Source organism: Eptesicus fuscus, chromosome 3 (genome assembly GCF_027574615.1).
Source record: "Eptesicus fuscus isolate TK198812 chromosome 3, DD_ASM_mEF_20220401, whole genome shotgun sequence".
NCBI classification, from domain to species: domain Eukaryota; kingdom Metazoa; phylum Chordata; class Mammalia; order Chiroptera; family Vespertilionidae; genus Eptesicus; species Eptesicus fuscus.
The window spans coordinates 4,232,520-4,251,827 of NC_072475.1; the positions used below are offsets into that span (position 1 = coordinate 4,232,520).

General features: G+C 50.1%; 1 protein-coding gene across 1 annotated transcript in view; it reads right to left on the bottom strand.

The window, feature by feature from the left end:
• Positions 1 to 14,836, bottom strand: part of KCNJ6 (potassium inwardly rectifying channel subfamily J member 6) — a 39,398-nt gene extending 24,562 nt beyond the window's left edge. The window contains exons 1-2 of the mRNA XM_028151905.2: positions 14,628 to 14,836; positions 6,401 to 7,321 (exon numbers count right to left, since the gene is read on the bottom strand). Coding sequence (XP_028007706.1) covers positions 6,401 to 7,298 — 898 coding nt within the window. The 5' untranslated portion in view covers positions 7,299 to 7,321; positions 14,628 to 14,836. The remainder of the gene's footprint in view (positions 1 to 6,400; positions 7,322 to 14,627) is intronic.
• Positions 14,837 to 19,308: the final 4,472 nt, after the last annotated feature.

The window sequence follows — 19,308 nt, forward strand, 5'->3', positions numbered from 1 at the left end:
CAGGCTGGCATCTACTCCCACGTGGTGAGTGTGCATTTCTCGTGCTGGCTGTCCCTACAGGTTAACATTTGCCATTTGACCATTCAGAGGGCCTTCAGAGGGAGGCACTGGTCATTCTGTGGAGGCACTAGCTGCAAGCTTCCTGCAAACAGTGGGGCCACTTCCTGGGATTGGCCCTTCTGACCACCTGGCTTCCCATCCTCATCAAGCTCTGCCCTCTACCGCCTGTGCAGTCTATGGGGGAAGAAGTGATCTGATAGAATTTGGGATGCTGAAAGGTCACCAGTGAGGTAGGTACCACTTTTGTTCCCATTTTAGAGTGGCAAAACTGAGGCACAAGAGAGGTTGAGTAAGCCAGTGAGTGTAGCAACCATGGTTTGAACCCAAGATGATTCAAACCCAACACAGTAAATAATACAAAGAAGTACAGATTAGATTGAGCTATAGCTGAGATTACTTTAAAAAAAGAGGTGTACTAAATAATTAATAGAACACACAAGATTTGTAAGTAGGTTGGTGTAGGATGAGGAACAAGGGCATACTTAACTGGGGAAGAAGCACCCCTGGCTGTTTAGGGGTGTGTGTGTGTGTGTGTGTGTGTGTGTGTGTGTGTGTGTGTAATTTATGTGTTTTCCCCCAATAATTCTCTTCCAGTCATTAGAAATCGCTGGGTAAAACTGCTTCACTGGCACATGCTGTCGATACTCATATTACTGAATGCCTTAGGGAATAATAAAGCTCTATTTATTTAAGGAGACACTAATTGGAGACTTCCCACTATTTGACTGTCCTCTCTTAATTTGAATGTGCATTTCTTTCTAACATGAGTGTTGACTTTAGAGTTTGATTCAGAGCTAACGTTTAGGTGCTAGTTCATCCGCCCACCCCCCCAACCTCCTTGGGTTTGAATTCTAAATTGTTTATATTATGTGATCATCACTGACTTCTACTGAACTTCCATTTTAGCAGCTCCTCATGGCCCATTTGGAGAACGAAGAACAATGAATTTTCTGGAACTGGTGTTTTAATAATGAAAAACTTTTATAATTATCCGGAATTTTGGTCTTTTCAAGCACAATAATATTTGGTAACCTTGATGCACTACCTGTTATGGGCCATTCAATGACTTTTAAGTGATATGAAATGTTTCACAGAGTCATAATGCTTAGCAGAGTTGCAGTGTTCTTCCTTTTGGAGGGATGGTGGAAAACTTTAAAACTCCGTGTGTGCCCTACAGCATCCAACCTCAGGTTGTTAGGACATTTGATGAAGCAGAACACAGTGTCCCCAAACTGGGGAGGGTCACAAAAAGCTCACCATATCTGGGGAGCAGGTGTTATCAGTTTTCATCCAGCTAATGACACTACCCGGGTGTATTACACCGAGGTGGACATTTTGAAAGGAGGCCTCGAATAGATCACTTAAACCTAATGCCCAAAGGGACTGTTGGGTTTCTTGATGTTGATAAATGGTAGATTTCTACTAAGGAAAAATGCATTCACATCTTTGAATGTTTAAAAACATTATTCCTCATAGAGATATACCAGGTGATTTTTACCCAAGTGCTTACCATTTCAGGTCTCATCCACTAACTGTTTTCCCAAGCTAGCCAGGTAGTTGGGGTTATACACTCTTAAGAGGAAAAACAGTAAATCTGGAGAAAATGGCTCACCGCTTGAGGGATTAGCAGTAACTTATCAAAAGGAGGAAATAAGGGCTGTGGAAGGCAATGGCTATGAAACATCACTACTAGAAACAGCTTAAGGGTACTGAGATGCTAAGCCCCAGCCGCTTTATCCGAGCAACACTTTCCAGCTCCCTGAGCTCAGGTTCTCCCCTATTACAGCGAAGTGGCTCCTGATTACAGAACAGGAAGATGGCACTCGGAAATCAGATCGGACAGAGCAACATATCCTCCCAGGTGTATTTTTGTAGACATGGCGTACCTAATTTCAATTTCAGAACTTTCTTGGCGGCGTTATCTCTTTTTAATATACGGCTCCTAAAAACGCATGGGAACACATAAAGAATTTTAAAACGAATCAATAACATGGGAGACCAACAGAGAAACCCTAAAGGAAAAGAGGAACTAGCGGCGGAGGCAAAGAGAAGAAAGCCTGTCTGCACATTAAGCACCAGCCGTCTCTTTCCGGGTGCCTTTCTCCACCGAGTCTTCATGAACCAGCAGCGCTCGCGTTGCAAAAGGCACTAAACCCGGAGGCTGAGCCACCGTCAGGGGCCTTGGGTGTCCACTTCCGGCTCTGCCAGCGGCCGTTTGGCCTTAGCCAAGACTCCATTTCCTCAGCTAAGAAAGAATCCACCAGGGACTCCTTCCAATTAAAAAATGCAATGATCTGTGCGGTGCCTTGCTTCATGCGGATAGTATTATTCTAGCAACGGAACTGAGCTTTCCTGTGGCGGAGAACTGCTTGCTGACACCCACTTCCTGTTTGCCACCACCAACTTCCGGTTCACTATCACCAACTTCCGGTTCACTATCACCTACTTCCACTTTGCCACCACCCACTTCCGGTCTGCCATCACCCACTTCCACTTTCCCCAGTTTTTCATGCGGTACTTAAATCTTTCAGAAGTTTTCTTCTTTGAGGAAGAAGTAAATGAATAAAAAAACAGCGATGGAAGGGGAAGTCATAGATTAAGAGGCTAAAAAGAGATCTCAACCAACCAGTGTGTTAACTTCATTTGCATTCCGAGTCAAACAAGCAGATTAAAAATATTTTTAAAAAGACATTTATGAGACAATTGGGAATTGGGACACTTAGATATTAGATCTGAAGAGATGATCATTAATTATTTTTTGGGTCATAATGGTGTTATAGTTAGGTTTTTAAAAGGGTCCTTATCTTTTAAGATACATACTGAAATTTTCGCAGATAAAATACGATTCTGGGAGCAGTTAGTGAGTGATGATATAGATGGGACAAGTTTTGGCCATAAATTGACAATTATAGTAATTCAATGATGGGTACACGGGAGTGGATTATACTATTTGGCCTGTTCTTGTATACGTTTTATAGTTTACATAATAAAAAGTGTAAAAAAAACCAGATTGATGGGAGTTATCTAAGGAGCACATTGGCGGAGGTGTTGGAAAGGGCTGCTTGTCATAGTTGCATAATCGCTGGGGGTAAATATGGAAGTTCATCAACCAGAAAGGCTATGGTGAGGAGCTGGCTGGCAACGGGCCCAGCTCTGTGTGCCTGTCATCTAGCCTCTAGGCCAATTTACCCTCCATAAATAACAATCTATATGAATGCTTTACTATTTAAATGCACATTCGCGCAGCTGCTGAGCGTGTTTGTTTACGTAGCTACAAACCCTTCTGTAAACACCACTATCTCAAAATCGCCCATGTGTCAGGAACATAAAGGGCTCCCTTAAAAAATATATTTGTGGGATGAGACACGGCCAGTTCCCAGATGTCTGGGTGGGGGGGTGTCAGAATTTTGCAGGGTTTGATTCATTTCAAAAATAGAATCACATGACTGGAAGGTTCTTAGAGGTCACTGTACACATCTCTCCGAGTCTGGGCAGAACTAGACTGAAGCCATCCACTGAGGATGTGGGTCTGTCTCTTGTGGATGCGAGTCTGCGGCCAGAGAACTCATCGAGTGAAGGCCTGGGGCCAGGACCTGCAGGGCACCGGGGTTGGGCAATATGCACACCCTACCCTCAAGGATCTTACTTTCATTTTCTAAAAATGAGCCTGACTCTCAGTGCTGGGCAAAGGCTTGCTGCAGTGCTGCTGGCGTTGGAATCGTCTGCCAGATGTTCTGTGCTGAGCCTGAGACCAGCTGACTGAAGGACGGGGTGGCCAGCCTCCCAGGGCAGCTCAGCTCTCCAGAAATACCATGTTGCGATCCACGTGTGCCCACACGTGGGTGACAGGAAGAGGGCACTGCATCAAGGTTGCAATGTGGGGCTTGTTCTTGAAATAGGCCCACTAACTGAGATCACGGATAGTAGTTTAAGGTCAACTAAGACATTTTTGAAAGGAGAAATGAGTAGAGCGGAAGCCGTTTTGTGCCAGCTCTCTGTTGTCAAGGCTCTTGGTGTCCCATCCAGCCCTCCGATGAATAATCAGGCCCTTGGGGATTTGTTTTTTCCTCAGTGTGCATTTGCTCCATATTAATTTTTTTCCTGTGACTTTGACTCATTGAAGCATTTCTTCCCCCAAGGGTCTGTTTAATGCCCACAAATACCAACTGTGTTTTTCATTCACAAAGAGAAGCATCCCTCTGAAGCTTAAGAGATCAGATGGGCTATAAGCACTGAATTGTATGAATCCCACCAGGAAAGGAACAAGACATGTCCAGCTTCCAGACAAGCCCAGGACTTTCTAGAACATTCTTTCCTTCACTTTCCAGAAGTTAGAAAACTTTTTTTTTTTTTTAAATAGAAAATTAATAGGGGGTGCCTTTTTCCAGGAACAAAGGCAAGTGTTTTGAATCTTTTCTTTTTGCTGGTACCTACCCCCTTTCCTCCAAGAAAGCAGTAGAAAGGCCGCAGATGCTCAGAGGCAAGCATCACTGTGAATTATCAAAAAGACGACACCCCTCTCTTTAGAAAGGTTCAGTCATTACAGACTGTCCTCAGAAAGACAGGGAGAATGCCAACTCAGGGACATCGCAGGATAATTTGCTTATTCCGGATTCATGTATTTTTTTGAGATTGAGCTTTGGGTGGAGCGAGCATGAAGCTCAGCTTCTAGTTTGAAGCTCAGATGAACACCACTAACCAGAAAGTACATATTTCCAGTGGCGTTTGCTTCTTGAGCTCAGAGATGCAATGATAACAAGGCTTGTCCACTGCCCTCCCTCAGGTCCTATTGGGAGAGTTTATAGTGAGAAATCTAATATTAAAATTGCATCATGAGTGGTTGGTTTATGCTGCCAGAGGCTGTGTCGCAGGGGCCACCACTAGGGGGATCCAGAGTCCCTGTGCTCAGACCCGTGGGAGAAGTTTCTGGTCTGTGGGAAATGACTGGGCTCCTGGTTTAAATTGCTTCCTCCCCTCTCTTCTGCCTCTCCACTCCCCCAAACACACAGCAATTACTTCAGGAATACATCCGAAGTCAGGCTAAAGTAATAGATAGCCCTGTTCACATCTGTAGCAATCTTTTAGTATTTCGCAATCGTTCTTTTGTTATTCTTTACAGCTGTTTTCGGATTAGGTCCATGTTCCTTTAGTTCTATGGAAAGGAGCCCACTCAAATCACCGAGCTCCATGCAAAGCCTGTCACTCACTCACATTTTCATTGCTTTTTACATTTACACACTGATGGCAAAGTTTCACCAGGAGAGAAACTTGTTAGAGGTATGACCTTGCCTGCTGGGCACAGGCAGGCGGAGACACGGGGCCAAAGACTTTCTTTTGAAGGGATGACGGAGATCAGTTTAGGGGTTGATGAAGAATCTGGGGCCAGTCTGTGGGCCATGTATTTTCAGATGATATAAACCAACCCCGAGCTTCCAGTTGAAGACTTCAAAGCACAGAAGGGCAGTTGCATAACTAAACAGGATCCCAAGGCTACTATCGATACTCAGAATAACAATAAAGAAATTGATGAATTAGGGTTCTAGTTTATATGTTTTCTGTAGGACACCATTGCTAGCTTACGTCAGAGTTTACGGCTCTGTTTTGTGGACTGTGACAGATAAACATGGGCAGAACCGGTTTTGCTGTTGGGATGTATAACACGTGTAAAGTTCAGATATGAATGAAGACTTCAATAAAAGCAGACCAGCTCTCTATTCTGAGAGCAGATGATCTTCCCTAAAGCACACCAATGAAAGGTCAATGGGGTTCTGACGAACGGATCTTTGGCTTTTTGCTTTCCTGCTGGAGTTATTTGCTGGGGCTGCAGGGCTGTGTCTGCTGGGGGTTCAGCAGGTAGACTACGGAGATAGACACCAAGCACTCACTCGACATAAAACAACGCTATGGGCCTTGCAAATGGCTCCCAAAGAAGAGAGGAAATTGCATTTTTATTAAAGCGATTTGTCAGGCTTCCTCTGAAAGCCTTCCCGTCTTCCTCCTGGCGGGGCAATCAGTAACCTCAAGTATTTAAACTGACCATGTTTCAGAGCCATGCAAAAGGTGCTTTAGCGAGAAATTTTTAATTTACGTAAATATTTGGAAATTTAACATAATTAAGCAGTGTTTTTAAAACACTTGTTTAATAATTTGTTTCCAAAGGCCTTTTAAAAAGCGAAGGCTAGCCTCCTGGGTGGATAGACTGGAAGTGATGAGCTACGTGGGCACACTACGTCATGAAGTGAGGGGGCGGTGTCAACAGTGAGTTCCCATAGATAGGAACGTGAGACCCGGTTAGAAGGGGCATGGGTCCCACGGAGGCCCCGGAGGGAGCGCGCCTTACCTGTAGCTTCCACCATCCCTTCCAGGATGACCACGATCTCCAGCTCCTCTTTGGGCAGCTGTGCTTTGGAGATTTCCCAGAAAGGACTCTGTTGGTTGATTTCGTGACTGATGATGAGAGGTGACACCAGAAACAGCCGGTCGTCCCCGGTGTAATACCCGACGTTGATGTCCGTCTGGTTCAAGGGGATGAACTCGCCCTCGGAGGTCTGTTTGGATTTGATCAGCTTGGCGCGGATGGAGGCCTCCACGATGTGGGAGTTCCTGAGGTCCCCGACGCGGAACATCAGGCACAGCTTGCCGTCCCGCATGGAGATCACCGCGTGGGTGGAGAACACCAGCGTCTCCGCCCTCTTCTTGGGTTGCGATATTTTGACAAACATGCACCCCACCATGAATGCATTGACAATGGAGCCCAACACCGACTGGACTAAGAGGAGAATGATCCCCTCCGGGCACTTGTCCGTGATGACCCGGTAGCCATAACCGATGGTGGTTTCTGTCTCTATTGAGAATAAAAAAGCAGAGACGAACCCGTTGAGGTTGGTGACGCAGGGAGTCCACGACGGGTCCTCTATGTGGTCCATATCTCCTCGGATGTACGCTATGAGCCACCAGATCATCCCAAAAAAGAGCCACGTGACTGTGTAAACCATGACGAAGATCAACAGGTTGAACCTCCACTTGAGGTCCACCAAGGTGGTGAAGATGTCGGTCAGGTAGCGGTAGGTCTCCCGCACGTTGCCGTGGTGCACGTTGCACTTCCCGTCCTTGCGCACGTACCTCTGGATTTTCCTTTTGGTCCGGTCTCGGCAGATGTGTCTCGGCAGGTCGTCCCTGGCCTGCTTAGGCAACTTTGGCTGGTGAATGGCCACGGGGCTCTCCACGTCCTGGTCCATGGAGTCGCCCTCCAGGACGTTAGCTGGTGGTTTGGAGAAAAGAAAAAAGAAAAAGACCGAATGAAATGCTGGCTCTTAGGGGATCATGGAAACCACACCGTGAGCGGGACATGAACGTGAACCCAAACACCGTTTGTGTAGCTGTGCACAAAGCAGACAAAGTGAGTTTTATGTGGCATCGGCTGGGCAGGCCCCGAGCTGATGGGACTCCTGTGCTCTGCCGTCTGCCTTTGTGTGGGAGCTTCACCCCCTTCCCAGCACACAGCTCCCGGCTGTGCAAGTGTCTCCTGGCCAGCAGGTTCTGAGAGTCAGCGCTCAGCCTGGTGTCTCCCCTCCCCCTGAGACGCCACGGCAGGGAGCTGCACACTGCGGATAAAGAGACGTTAGGATTTGGACAGTCTCCGCTCTTCCACTTCACAAATGTGGGCTGTTGGACATGCTATTTTTTATATCACTCCCCGCCCCCCTCTCCCTGCCCCTCAAATGTGGAGATGGGGCCTTTCAGGAGCTAAGTAAGGTCGAATGAGGTCATACGGTGGGTCCCTAATGCTATAGGGCTGGTGTCTTTACAAGAAGAGGAAAAGACACCAGGATGTGCACCCGGAGGACAGGACATGTGAGGGCTGTGGGAAGGCGGCCATCTGTAAGCCAGGAGCAGAGGTCTCCCAGACCAACGAGAGTCTCCAGAAACCAACCTTCTGGTACCCCCATCTTCAATTCCCAGCCCTCAGAATTGTGAGAAAATAGATGTCTGTCGCTTAAGACCCCCCGTTTGTGGTACCCTGTCATGGCAGCCCAGGTAGACTAACACACACTCCGAATTCACTGAGCCTTAGTTTCCACACTTACAGAGTGGTGATCAAGATGCCCAATTCATGGGGTTGTAGTTGGATGAAACCACATACCCTCCTGGAACCGACATGTAGTAAGTTTTCCTTTGTACTAAATTGTTCCTTTGCTACTTTCCTTATGTTTAGGGCAAGATCTTTAAATTGTCACTCAGATTTCAGGGTTTAAGGAAAAGGTCTGGTTTTTGGTGATTCAATGCCAAGGTTAAAAAAGTGGGGGGGAATCTCTCTTTTGAGTGTTTACACATTTGATTTGGTTTCTGCCTCCACATTGGCTATTTGCAGTCCTGGCGTGCGGCTGTGTTTTGCTGAAGGCCCAGTGATGAGCGCATGGGTAGAATCGCCAGTTACTCACGCATTAGGAAAACTCCTCTAGAGTCTGCGTGCAAGGGGAAGTTTGGCACGGCTGCTGTGGCTACACACACAGAAGCCACCGTGTGAAGCTGCTTGTTCGGCCAGTACCTCCCACGCTTCCTAAGGGGTTTCTGAGCAGTCTCTTTCCCCGGCTCTCCTCTCTGTCTGCTGACTCTGCCATGCGTTTTGTCCACGGCAGCTACGGCTTGTCCCCTTGGTTAAAGGAGAAGGGCAGTCGGTCGAGAAAACACTCATCTGGTTAAGGAAACAGCTGGGGATGGGACTCAAGTGGTACCCACTCGGCATCAGTGGCGTAGGTCTGCTCTTCTATTTCAGCCCCAGGAAGAGGCCGCGTCTGGTCTGTAGAGCAGACTGTTGGGTTTGGCAACTTGGACTTTTAGATCCCGCCCTCCATAGCCTGTCGTTTGTAAAGGAGAAGCTTTTCTTCGTCCTCTTTCTCCTCTTCCTCCTCCTCTTCCCACTCCTCCTCCCCCTTCTTCTCACTCTTGTCCTCCTCCTCTCCCTCTCCTCCTCTTCCTTCTTCTTGGAACAGATATCAGGACAGGAGTGAGAGGGTAGCAGCTGAGGCTGGGACAGGGTGGAGGCGAGTGGAGAATCTAGATGGACGTGAAGGTGACATCCCTCTCACTGCCAACACGCCCCCCCCCCCCCCAAGGCACGATGTTTGTGGCCCCGAGTGGTCACAGCTGAGTTCTCACTGTTCATTTTGCCCCGAGTGGGAGTCTCAAAATATAGCTTCATGTAGGACAGGCTCTGGGCTCACGCCCTGGCAGGTGGGGAGACCTGGCGAGTGTCTTGCTTTGGCCCAGGTGCTAAGCTCCTCACGGTGCAAAGCCACCCGAGCCCTCGTCTCCCGGAGCCCTTCCGTGGAGAAGAGGGTTTGTCAGATCAGCTGCTTTTTAACAGTCTTCAGCGAGATTCAGACTTTAAATGTCAGGGAGGAAGTCCACGCCCGCCCCCACCACCCACATCGAAGCTGCTTTCCCCTTTTCCTGGCTCGGCTGTCACTCCAAGCTCCAGGGGGCGGGCGTTCTGAGCTGGGGGACCTGTCTGGACAGCTAGAGCGAGCAGGGTGAGTGCCCTGGGAGTCCTGGGAGCTGCCAGCCATCCTCCAAACCTGCCCCCGCTGCTAGCTCAGGGCTGAGCACATTTCCTGGCCTCCTCCGCATTGAGGCGGGCCACGGGCTGAATCCCCGCTTCTGGGAGTGTAAGTGCCCCTCCCAGAAGAGTGTAAGTGCCCCTTAAAGAGTGTAAGTGCCCCTCCTGTGCCCCTGCCCTTCCACGGGGGTGGGGGGTGGCGGGGCCTGGGTCCCGTGCCCGCGGCAGAGCTGCCGTCCGACTAGAAACAAGAAGAAGAGTGAGTGTGTTTGCGCCATTATGCAGTTAGTGTCTGGTATGAACTTGAGCCTCATCTTGCACTTTATGGGCAGCAGCACTGACCGGACAGGCAGAGGGACCGTGATGAGGGTGCTGGTGGGAGGAGCGGGGAGAGGGGACCGGAGGGGGGACGGAGGTTTGTGTTTGGCATCTGTAACGAACCAGCAGGTGGAAAGTGTAAGTCATGTGTGACTTAAATGCCTTTTAAAAGCAAACAAACTAAGAAAGCCAAAAGATTTTGGGAGCGCGGTGGGAAGGTAGCCTCCGGGGTGGCCCGCGGCTGAGGCTGGGGTGCAGGCAAGGTGTGTCCCTGGGAAGATGGGGAAGGGGTTCAGAAGGTGCCACCCCAAAGCTGCCTAAGAAGCAGCCGGTGCAAGAAGCACACGCTGACCCGCCTTGTCCTCCTGCAATCAGGAGCTAAATCCCATGTCAGAGGCGCCTCCCTGCTTTGGGAGAGACAGGGAGGGTAGGGCCGAGAAGTCTGCCTAAACAAACCGCGTTAAACAAACCCAGGCCCACCTGGTCACTCCTTCCCCGTGCACAGCCCAGAGCCCCGGCCTCCCTGTCTGCCAGTTCTTCCCCAGTTGATTCTCTAAGTGGCCTAAAGGCTTCCTGCTTCGTCACATCGTTGGGTCTCCTGTGGAGCTTCCCAGGTACATGGAAAAATTCAGTAACACGTGTCTGCTTTTCTCCTGCTAATCTGTCTTATGCTCTGTTTATTTCTTAGGCCCACGAGAGACCTGAGGGCCGAGGAGAATTTTTCTTGCCTTGCGATGGGGCGGGGAAGCCGGGCCTCTGGCCTGTAGTGGCTGGTGGGAAAACAGGCTCAGAGGCCAGAGAAACCAAAATGCTAGTGAGGTGGGAATACCTGGGGACGAGAAGAGACTGAAGCAGGAGTCCAAGGGGCAGGGGCCCAGGCCAGGGAGGGGTGCGGGAGTGTGGAGTGAGGGCCCAGCTGGAGGCTGTGTCCAGGGCCATGACAGGGGAGAGAAGCTGCCTCAGCTCCGGGGTGCAGAGGCGTGCAGGGGGACCCAGAAGGGAATGCTCACGATGGCTCTCAACCTTTCTTTCTTCCCTGGAACCCCAGGGTGTGAATTGAGGGGTGATCTGAATTGCATTTGCAAGTGCGTTTGGAGCTGCTCAGCAGAGCGAGCTGCAGCTGCGGCTTGGAGAGCAGACATCCTCCCTGCATGCCTGTGCAGACCTGGGTGCAAACAACCACTCACCACCTCAGCCGCAGCCCCCATGGCCCCAGGGCCCCCTGGCTGTCCACGTAGACCCCTCTCCCCTCTCTCTTAGCCTCCCCCGACCCCGCTCCTGACTCGCTGCACATGCTCCAGCATCGTGCATGAAGGTTGACAGGGGCTAACGCAGAAGAACTGCTAACAGTGAAGTGTGTACAGCGCACAAGAGGATCCGCGAGAGGCCCAGGGGCGGCCACGAGGCGCTTGCTGGTTCATAAGTCGATGCTCAACCACTGAGCCACGCCGGCTGGGCCCTTCCTTATTTCTTCTATCAAAACGAATTCCAAGTGAATTAAGGATTTAAATGCAAAGAAAAAAAAAAAAAAACTACAGAGGGAGTGGAGATGTATTTTTATAATTCTAAAAGTTGGAAAGGCTGTTCTAACCATGATAGGAATCCAGAAATTATTTTAAAACACTGTTATTTTTGTCAATATGAAAATTTGAAATGCTTCTAAGGAAAGTAGGAAGACAAACCAGCAAACATATTGGCAACACATAACATATACATTCCCAATTTACAAAAGCAGTAAGCGTCCCATAGAAAACATGGTCACAGGAGACGGATAAGGGGCTTGGAAGAGAAGAAACACACAAAGATGACAGCACATGGAAAGACTGTCCAGCCACAGCAAAGTAAAAGCCATGCACATTTAACAAATCCTCCCCCCAAATTAGCAAAATTAAAAAGAAATGCCAGATGGGGAGTGTGTGTGCTGGGAAGGCAGTGGACTTGGGAACTCAGATGTATTATTGTAGGTGTTGACTGGCAGTCTTTCTGGAGGGCAGATGACAGGAAGTCTTATGATTTAGAAATGGTTAGATGTCTTGGATTAGGGGCTAGGCATTCCTTCCAAGGGAATAATTCCACAAACGGTCACCAGTTGCACACGGGGCTCTATTGCAGCCTCTCTTACAGCAGTGAAAAAGTAGAAACGATCGAAGTATCTATCAACAGAGCACCGGTTAAACACATGTTTGCACTTATCATCAATGGCATACTACGTGGTCATGAAAAACGATTTTCCAGTGCTTTGGGGCCTTCACCAAGATCACCTTCTTAATGGCCTCTGTGTAACCCCCGCTGGAACCGGTAATCACAGCTGCCGTTCTCAGGTGCCCCTTCTGGTCCTGCTGTGCAGTTCTTCGTAGCACTTGCCACCTTTCAGCCTGAGAGGTTATTTACTCTTTTAATTTTCTGCTGCCTGCTGGCCCCTGTGGGAAGGGAAGTTCCCCGAGGGCAGGCATCTGTGTGTGTTTTATTCACAGATGAATCGCAGGCCCTGGAGCAAGTGCCCAGCACACAGCACCTAGTATTGAATGAATGGTATGTGTTCATTGACTTGGCTGGTTGCCCAGCCATAGCGCTAAGCGAAAAGGCAGAATAAGGAACGTAGAGTCCACTCTGCATATATTACCCTCTTGCAATAATGTGTGTGTGTTCATGCGTGTGTGACTGTGTGTATGTGTGTGTGTGTGTGTGTGTAGAATGTTTTCCAAGATGTTCATTTTGATCCATCTCTGAGTTGTAAGTTTGTGGGTGTTTTTGCTTTCTCTTTGATTTTTCTATATTTAGCTTTTCCCTTAATGTACTTCTATCATCTAAAAAATAAGTAGGAAACATGAGGCCACTTCTGTGTTGAATAACCGGAACAGATGCTGCAGAGACCACTGGACAATGTCTTTGGGCTTGGAAATTGGGACTCACTAGTGCACTGGGTTGAGTAGCGTCTCCCCCACAGTCATGTCCACCCTAAACCTCAGATTGTAACCTTTTTTGGAAATAGGGTCTTTTCAGATGTAATGAATGAGGTCATACTGGACCCCAAATCCCATAAAGCATCCATATAAGAGACAGAAAAGAACATCCAGAGACACAGGGAGGGCACCTGAGCACAGAAGCAGGAGTTGGGGTGATGTTCTCAAACCAAAGCTGATTGGAGCCACCAGAAGCTGAGAGAGGCAGGAAGGACCCTCCCCAGAGCTGTCGGGGGGAGCACGAGCCTGCCGACACCTTGATTCTCTCCAGGGCTGTGAGAGAACACACTTCCGTTGTCTTAAGCCACCACTTTGAGTTAGCTTGGCAGCCACAGGAGACTAATACAACTGCTGACTCTGGTGAGAGTGGTGGTGGCTGAGGGGTGGGTTGTACAGCCAGGATGCAGGTAGGGAGGTGTGGTTGGTCTGGGAGAGGGTGTGAGAGAGGATTTGAAGAGGACGTGCTTAAAGACAGAGAGCTGGAAGGAGCTGACGGGGCCAGACTGTGTGTGTGTGTGTGTGTGTGTGTGTGTGTGTGTGTGCACGATGGGTGTTTATAGAGCACCTTTACATGTGGAGAGGAAGCCGAAGGGGAGAGGTTGCGCTATAAGGAAGGGGTGGTGGCAGAGTGAGGTGTTGGAGGGAGTGGCAGTCAACAGGGAGCAGAGGTGGAGGGACAGGACATGTAGACGCAGGGATGAAACTTGCTCCCCAAGAGGCAGGCTGAGCTGGGGAGGGAGGAGGCAGCTGGGAAGAATGTGGGGACGTCTCTCTCAGGCTTTGTGTCATGGAGGAGCTGCACATTGGCTCACTTTCCAGCGTGAATTTCAGGAAAGGTGTATTTCAGCAGACTCCTTGAATCAAATCTGTATCTAGCAATGCAAACACAGAACGTGGCTTCACCACAGCGCAGGCGAAGCTTTCCCATCGCTACTGGTCAGGAGAGGACATGTGGACAGATATGTGTACACCCATGTTCACAGCAGCATCCTTCACAGTAGCAACAGGGGGTGCAACCCAAGTGTCCAATGACTGACGCGCAGATAAGCGTGATGTGGTCCCTCCGCACAGCGGGATGGGATGCCGCCTCAGCAGGGAGGCTCTCCGACACCTGCTGCAGCATGACGAGCCCGAAGGACATTGTGCTGGGACATAAGCCAGTCGCCAGAGGACAACACTGCCTGACTCCGCTGACCTGAGGCGTCTAAGGAGTCACATTCATGGAGACAGAAGTGGAGTGGCCGTGTCAGGGGCGGGGGAGGGAGGGTTCGTGTTTGTGGGTGTGGAGTGTCCGTCGGGGAAGGTGAGGAAGAGCTGGAGATGGATGCGGTGAAGGCGGCACAACCGTGAGAATGTGCTCAGTGTACAGAAGCAAACACTTAAAGAAAGGTTAACACGGTAAAGGTTATGTTGTGTGTATTTTACCACCCTGAAGAAGAAATTGTCTTAGGAAAAGGAAACTTGTGTATTTTCTAAATGAGGGAAGATCGGCTTCTAACCGCTTTGGGGAAGGTGCACAGTGGCAGTGGATTCGGGCTACGATGCTGCCAACTGAGGTCAGGCGGGGTTTTCCGAGATTGTCTTGTTGTGATCCGGGCTCCCACGTTACCCCCGAGACACTGAAGGACAACTCAGAGCTGTCGCTGCAAATGATGCCTAACGTGTGGAAATTAGAAGTTTCCTTTTGGCCCTTTGCCCGATGCTTGTCTTCTTGTGTGAGTCCTTACCTGAGGATTTTCCCTCCCTGGGGACCGGTGGGAATGCTTGTCATCTGTGTCCGATATGCCCTGGGGAGGAGAGCTGGTTTGTGCTGTGCTGAGCTGCTGGGACTATGAGGTGATCACAAGCAGAAATCCGGGCAGACCGGAAGTGTAATGTCACAGACGTGTGGAGAACAGTGCCTCCACCCGCTGGAACTCCTGACAGCTACGAAAGGGCCAAGGGTCCTATTAACATTAGCCCTGGGGGGCCTCACCCTGTGACCCTGAACTTAGAATGTCTAGGACCCACTGTGAGGTCAGAGGACTAACGCTGGCTGCTCCGTGCGTGGGAGATGGCTTCGGAAAGTGTGCCATTTCATTGCTTAACGGAGAGAGATGCCAGGTCACTGTGGGCTGGAGGAAGGAGACTGACATTCTATATCCCGATTGCTCTTTTAAAGGTGATTTCAAGATTTAGAACCAGCGACAGTTAGAACCATCAGAACCTTTCGGGACCACCGCCACAGCCGGGTGGGTTGTCTGCTGCACAGCGGCGTTCCGATGAGGGCAGCAAGGGGGCTGTACTCTGCGGGCCACACCACGCCCCTTTCCCAGGCCTGCGTCTGCTCAGAGGACAGGCCACCAGCTGGGATTTGCTCAAGGAGCTGCCTGGCTAGAGCAGTCCTGCAACCCCAGGCATCTTCAGTTCCTTGTCCTCTACTTTTTATTGCGCACAAAGAAAGTGAGACTCAAAGAAGCCAACTTACATGGCAGGAGGCAGAGCCAGAGTGTTTCTGTTCCTCAGGAAACTTGGACTTGATGGTCTCCCTCTGGAGCAAGAATCCCTTCTGCTTCTGGTTACTTCAGGGTGGGCCTAGAGTCAGCCAGACGGGGTCCCTGCTCTGCTGCCCACTCAGTGGGTCCTTCAGTGGCAAACTGGGTGAATGCTACCCTAATGGGCTCATGGGAGAATTAGGGACATAAGTCTTGTTGGCAGGTAGCTTGGTGACAGGGCCATGTGCTTTGGTGGCGGGTGGGTCTGAGTTGGAACCCTGCTGTTCCATCGGCAATCTGTGTGCATTTGTTCCAGCCGCATCACGTCTGAGTCTCAGTTTACTCAATTGTTAAATGAGAATAATAAGACCTACCTTGCAGGGTTACTGTGAGAAATAAATACATCATGCGAGCGTCGCACCTGCTACAGAGCAGACATTGAACAAATGGCAGCAATTATGATAGTGTCTGGGCCGAAGAAGGCACACGATTTGTAGCTATAATAATCCCTGTTTTTATAAGCCCAACATTGTCCTGGAAACAGTGGGAAATTCAGAAGCGATCTAAGACACAGATGGGCAGGCCCATCTGGAAGCTCAGAGCCTGCTTGCTAACACAAGACCTGCACAGTGTCCCATATCAATGTGCAGTTGCCTGCAACACTGTGGACACAAGACTAAGACCCGTCTAGCATGTCAGAGGCAGAGGTCAGCGGTGGCTGGACCGATTAGCCAAGGGAAGGAGCTGGGGAGTGACTGTGGCCCCGAAGTGGGAAAGGAAGAAAGCCAACTCTTACTGAACAGCTATGTGTCAAGTACTGGGCCGGGCACCATAGCCACAGGGGAAGTGTTGGCCCATCCTACAGATGAGGCGATGGAGGCCGATTGGGCTGAGTCACTTCTGAAGCTTACACGTCTGACATGTGGTGGAGCTAGGACTCTCTGTCAGGTTCTGAAGCTCATGTTCTTTCTCTTCCGCCATTGCCGACAGATGAGAGGAAGTGTGTGTGTGTGTGTGTGTGTGTGTGTGTGTGTGTGTGTGTGTGTACAATGTGAGGAGAAGAGTGGCAATGAGAAGGATCTTGCCTCACTCTTGTTCCATGAATTACCCTGTGGAGTGGAAGAAGTGAAAATAAAGGAGTAATGGCTTTGAGTGTCATGCCTGGGGCAAAGGTCAACATCAGAGTGGGGATGGTGGAGACAGAGGACCAGGGGTAGGGTCAAAAAAAGGATTTAATGTGTCAGAAAGAAGTCTGGTAAGAGGGAAAATTCTGGTGTCTTTTATAAAATCTTATATTGGGGAGGGGATGGCAGTTGGAGGGTGGGATAAACGTTTGTTGAACCCTACCACGTGCCTGCACTGAGCTGCGTGGCTTCTCTGCCATTTCAGTTGATCCCCATCCTTCCGGACTGTGTGGCGGGTTGCATCACTGGTGTGAGACAGGCAGGACACCCTGACCAAGGCCACACAGCCAGAGCCGGTCCAGGGAGTTGGACTCCGAGTGGACGGCTCTTTCCAGGAACCAAACAGGATAGACATGCAAACACCCCATCCCAGCAGTGCTGCAAGGATGGAGGAACAGTCCCAGAGAACGGGGGTGTGGAGTGTGTTCTTCTTTCTTCTTGTGTTACTGAAGAATGAAGAGCACAAGTACCCTAGGGACATCCACAGTGAGGGTCAGGAGGAGCAGGAAGTGAGAGGGAGGGGCAGGAAGTGGCCCAGAGGAGGCACAGGGACAGGGTGGGTCCAGGTCCAGGAGGCCAAGGCAGTGCATTCAACAGAAGAGGGGCTGTTGGGTCTGGCAGTCAGGAGACCACTGGCAACTCTGAAGAGAGTGGTCAGGATGAAAGTCAGGCTGCAGGGGAAGGGGGTGACCGTGGGCTGAAGGGACATTTTATCTGTAGGTGAGGAGGGAGGTGCATGTGGTCCTTCCACATGAGGGAGGAGAGGAGGCCATAAAAAAGGAGCAATAGAAAATTCTGGAAGGACGTGAGCATGGTCTCCCTCAGGTGTGGGGAAGAAATGAAATGCAAGGCTATGCATTGACCTCAGAAAGAAGGCCAGCCCCTTCCTGTCTGCGATGGCACCATGCAGGGAACAGCAGGGGTGACAAGATCCTGCCCAGCTCAGAAGAGAGAGCCACTCGGTCCTTTCTTCTTCCTGTCTGTGGGCTGTGGTTGTCCACCCTGCAGAGCCCACAGGATGGAGCGGATTTCCAGAGGAGGGTAAGGGGCGCAGGGAGAGGATAGAAAGTGGGCTCTTAGCTCCCAGCAGAACTGAGACAGATCCCAGACCCCCACGTGCAGGTTCTAGAACCTGGGCCACCAAGCCTCCTGAGAGGGGTGGCTCAGCTCCTGAGTGAGGGCAGGGGAAGCCCTTTCAGAGCAACCGGCCCCTCCCTGCCCGGTGGGCGGGGCATTTCCTTGTATTTTCTGATGCAAGACTGGTTGGGACCCGCTCAGATCACACACATGGTGGGATTTCACGGTAGAGGAGAGAGCAGTCAATCCGCGCCTCCCAGTAGCCAGAGCTCCAATTTTAGACAAAAGTTTCAATACACTTCCCACGAACCCCCTTCTGTGAAGAATTCTAGCAAGTGGGAAACTGCATGTCACTTCCTCTGCTGTGTACCTCCTGGGGCGTCAGTAACTGGGTTTGAGAAGGAGAAGCGTCCTGGGTAATTCGCTTGAGCAGTGACCACATAATTGAGGGTTCAGGATAACTGCACCCCACAGCCAAACACCTGGCATCACCTGATACCAGCACAAAAGGGGGTGGGAGGCTGGAGAGCAGGCGGTCAGGGCTTTTCTCTGCTCTAATGAGGTCTGAGGTATGTTTAATTCCACAAGAAAACAGCGATTTCCCCGCCTCATTTCCCACCTAGTCTCCACCTTTAACGCGCACTCTGCGGGCCTCGTGCTGTTTAATCCTGCACTTGCCGCTGAGCTGGCATTTTAAACAAACCAGTGCGGCCGCTCTCTCCCCATGAAGACTCCCATCCTCCCAACATGTCCAGCGGTTGCGCTAATTCTCACATCAATAAAACAGGATTACTTCTACTGAGACGTGGTTTAAATTCCTGTTGAAACCTGATCGGAATGCAAAAGGCTTACAATGTGCACTTCATTAAGTCTGAATTGTTCTGGAAGAATCTGCAGTTGGCATTTCAGGGTCTTTTGAAGAGAAATCAGCTCACCCCCGCAGTCATTGCCTTCCTCTCAAAAAATGGGCACTTCCCTGTCTGGGGTTTTGCGGAGGGAAAGGCTTTGGATTTGGGGTTGGAAGACCCAAGTTTTCAGATAGATAATCACGTGGCCCCACATCTCGTGTCTCCCCTCCAAGGACTATTGGATGACACCCTATGGGCTTTCATCCCGATAAATAGTCACTACCAACAATTTGCTTTAGAATGATCCATGTCCAATGAGTGAGTTGCTTCTTATTTTCCCTGGAAAGCAAATGAACTATCTCTTAGCCTTACACCCTGAAAGGCTCTGGCAGGTTTCAGGCGGTGTGAGAGTCTCCTGTCCCCTGACGCGGAGGATTATATTCCCAGAGGCAAACATTTCCCAGGTTCCAGAGGGGAAGTGACTCCCCCTGCATCAGACGTGTAGGGGTGGCCCTTCCCTCGCTCTGGGTCTATTTTCTGGATACCTCGGTTTCCTATGAGCCTGCACCTGCATTCTGGGTTCTCTTCCGAGTGAGAGTGCCCAGCCTCGGGGGCTTCGTTTGCAGCAGTCTCTTGCGCGTTAAGTGTTTTTCTCGTTTGCCTGAGTCATGGTGCGCTGCCCACCCGAGGCTGGAGTGCTGACAAGCAGAGTCTGAATCTTCAGGATTCAGAGATGCGAGTTTCTGGTTCTCTATTTTGCCAGGGTCCAGGAATATCATTTTTCTTCTCAAAATTATTTCACTGGCTGAGGATACCTGATAAATA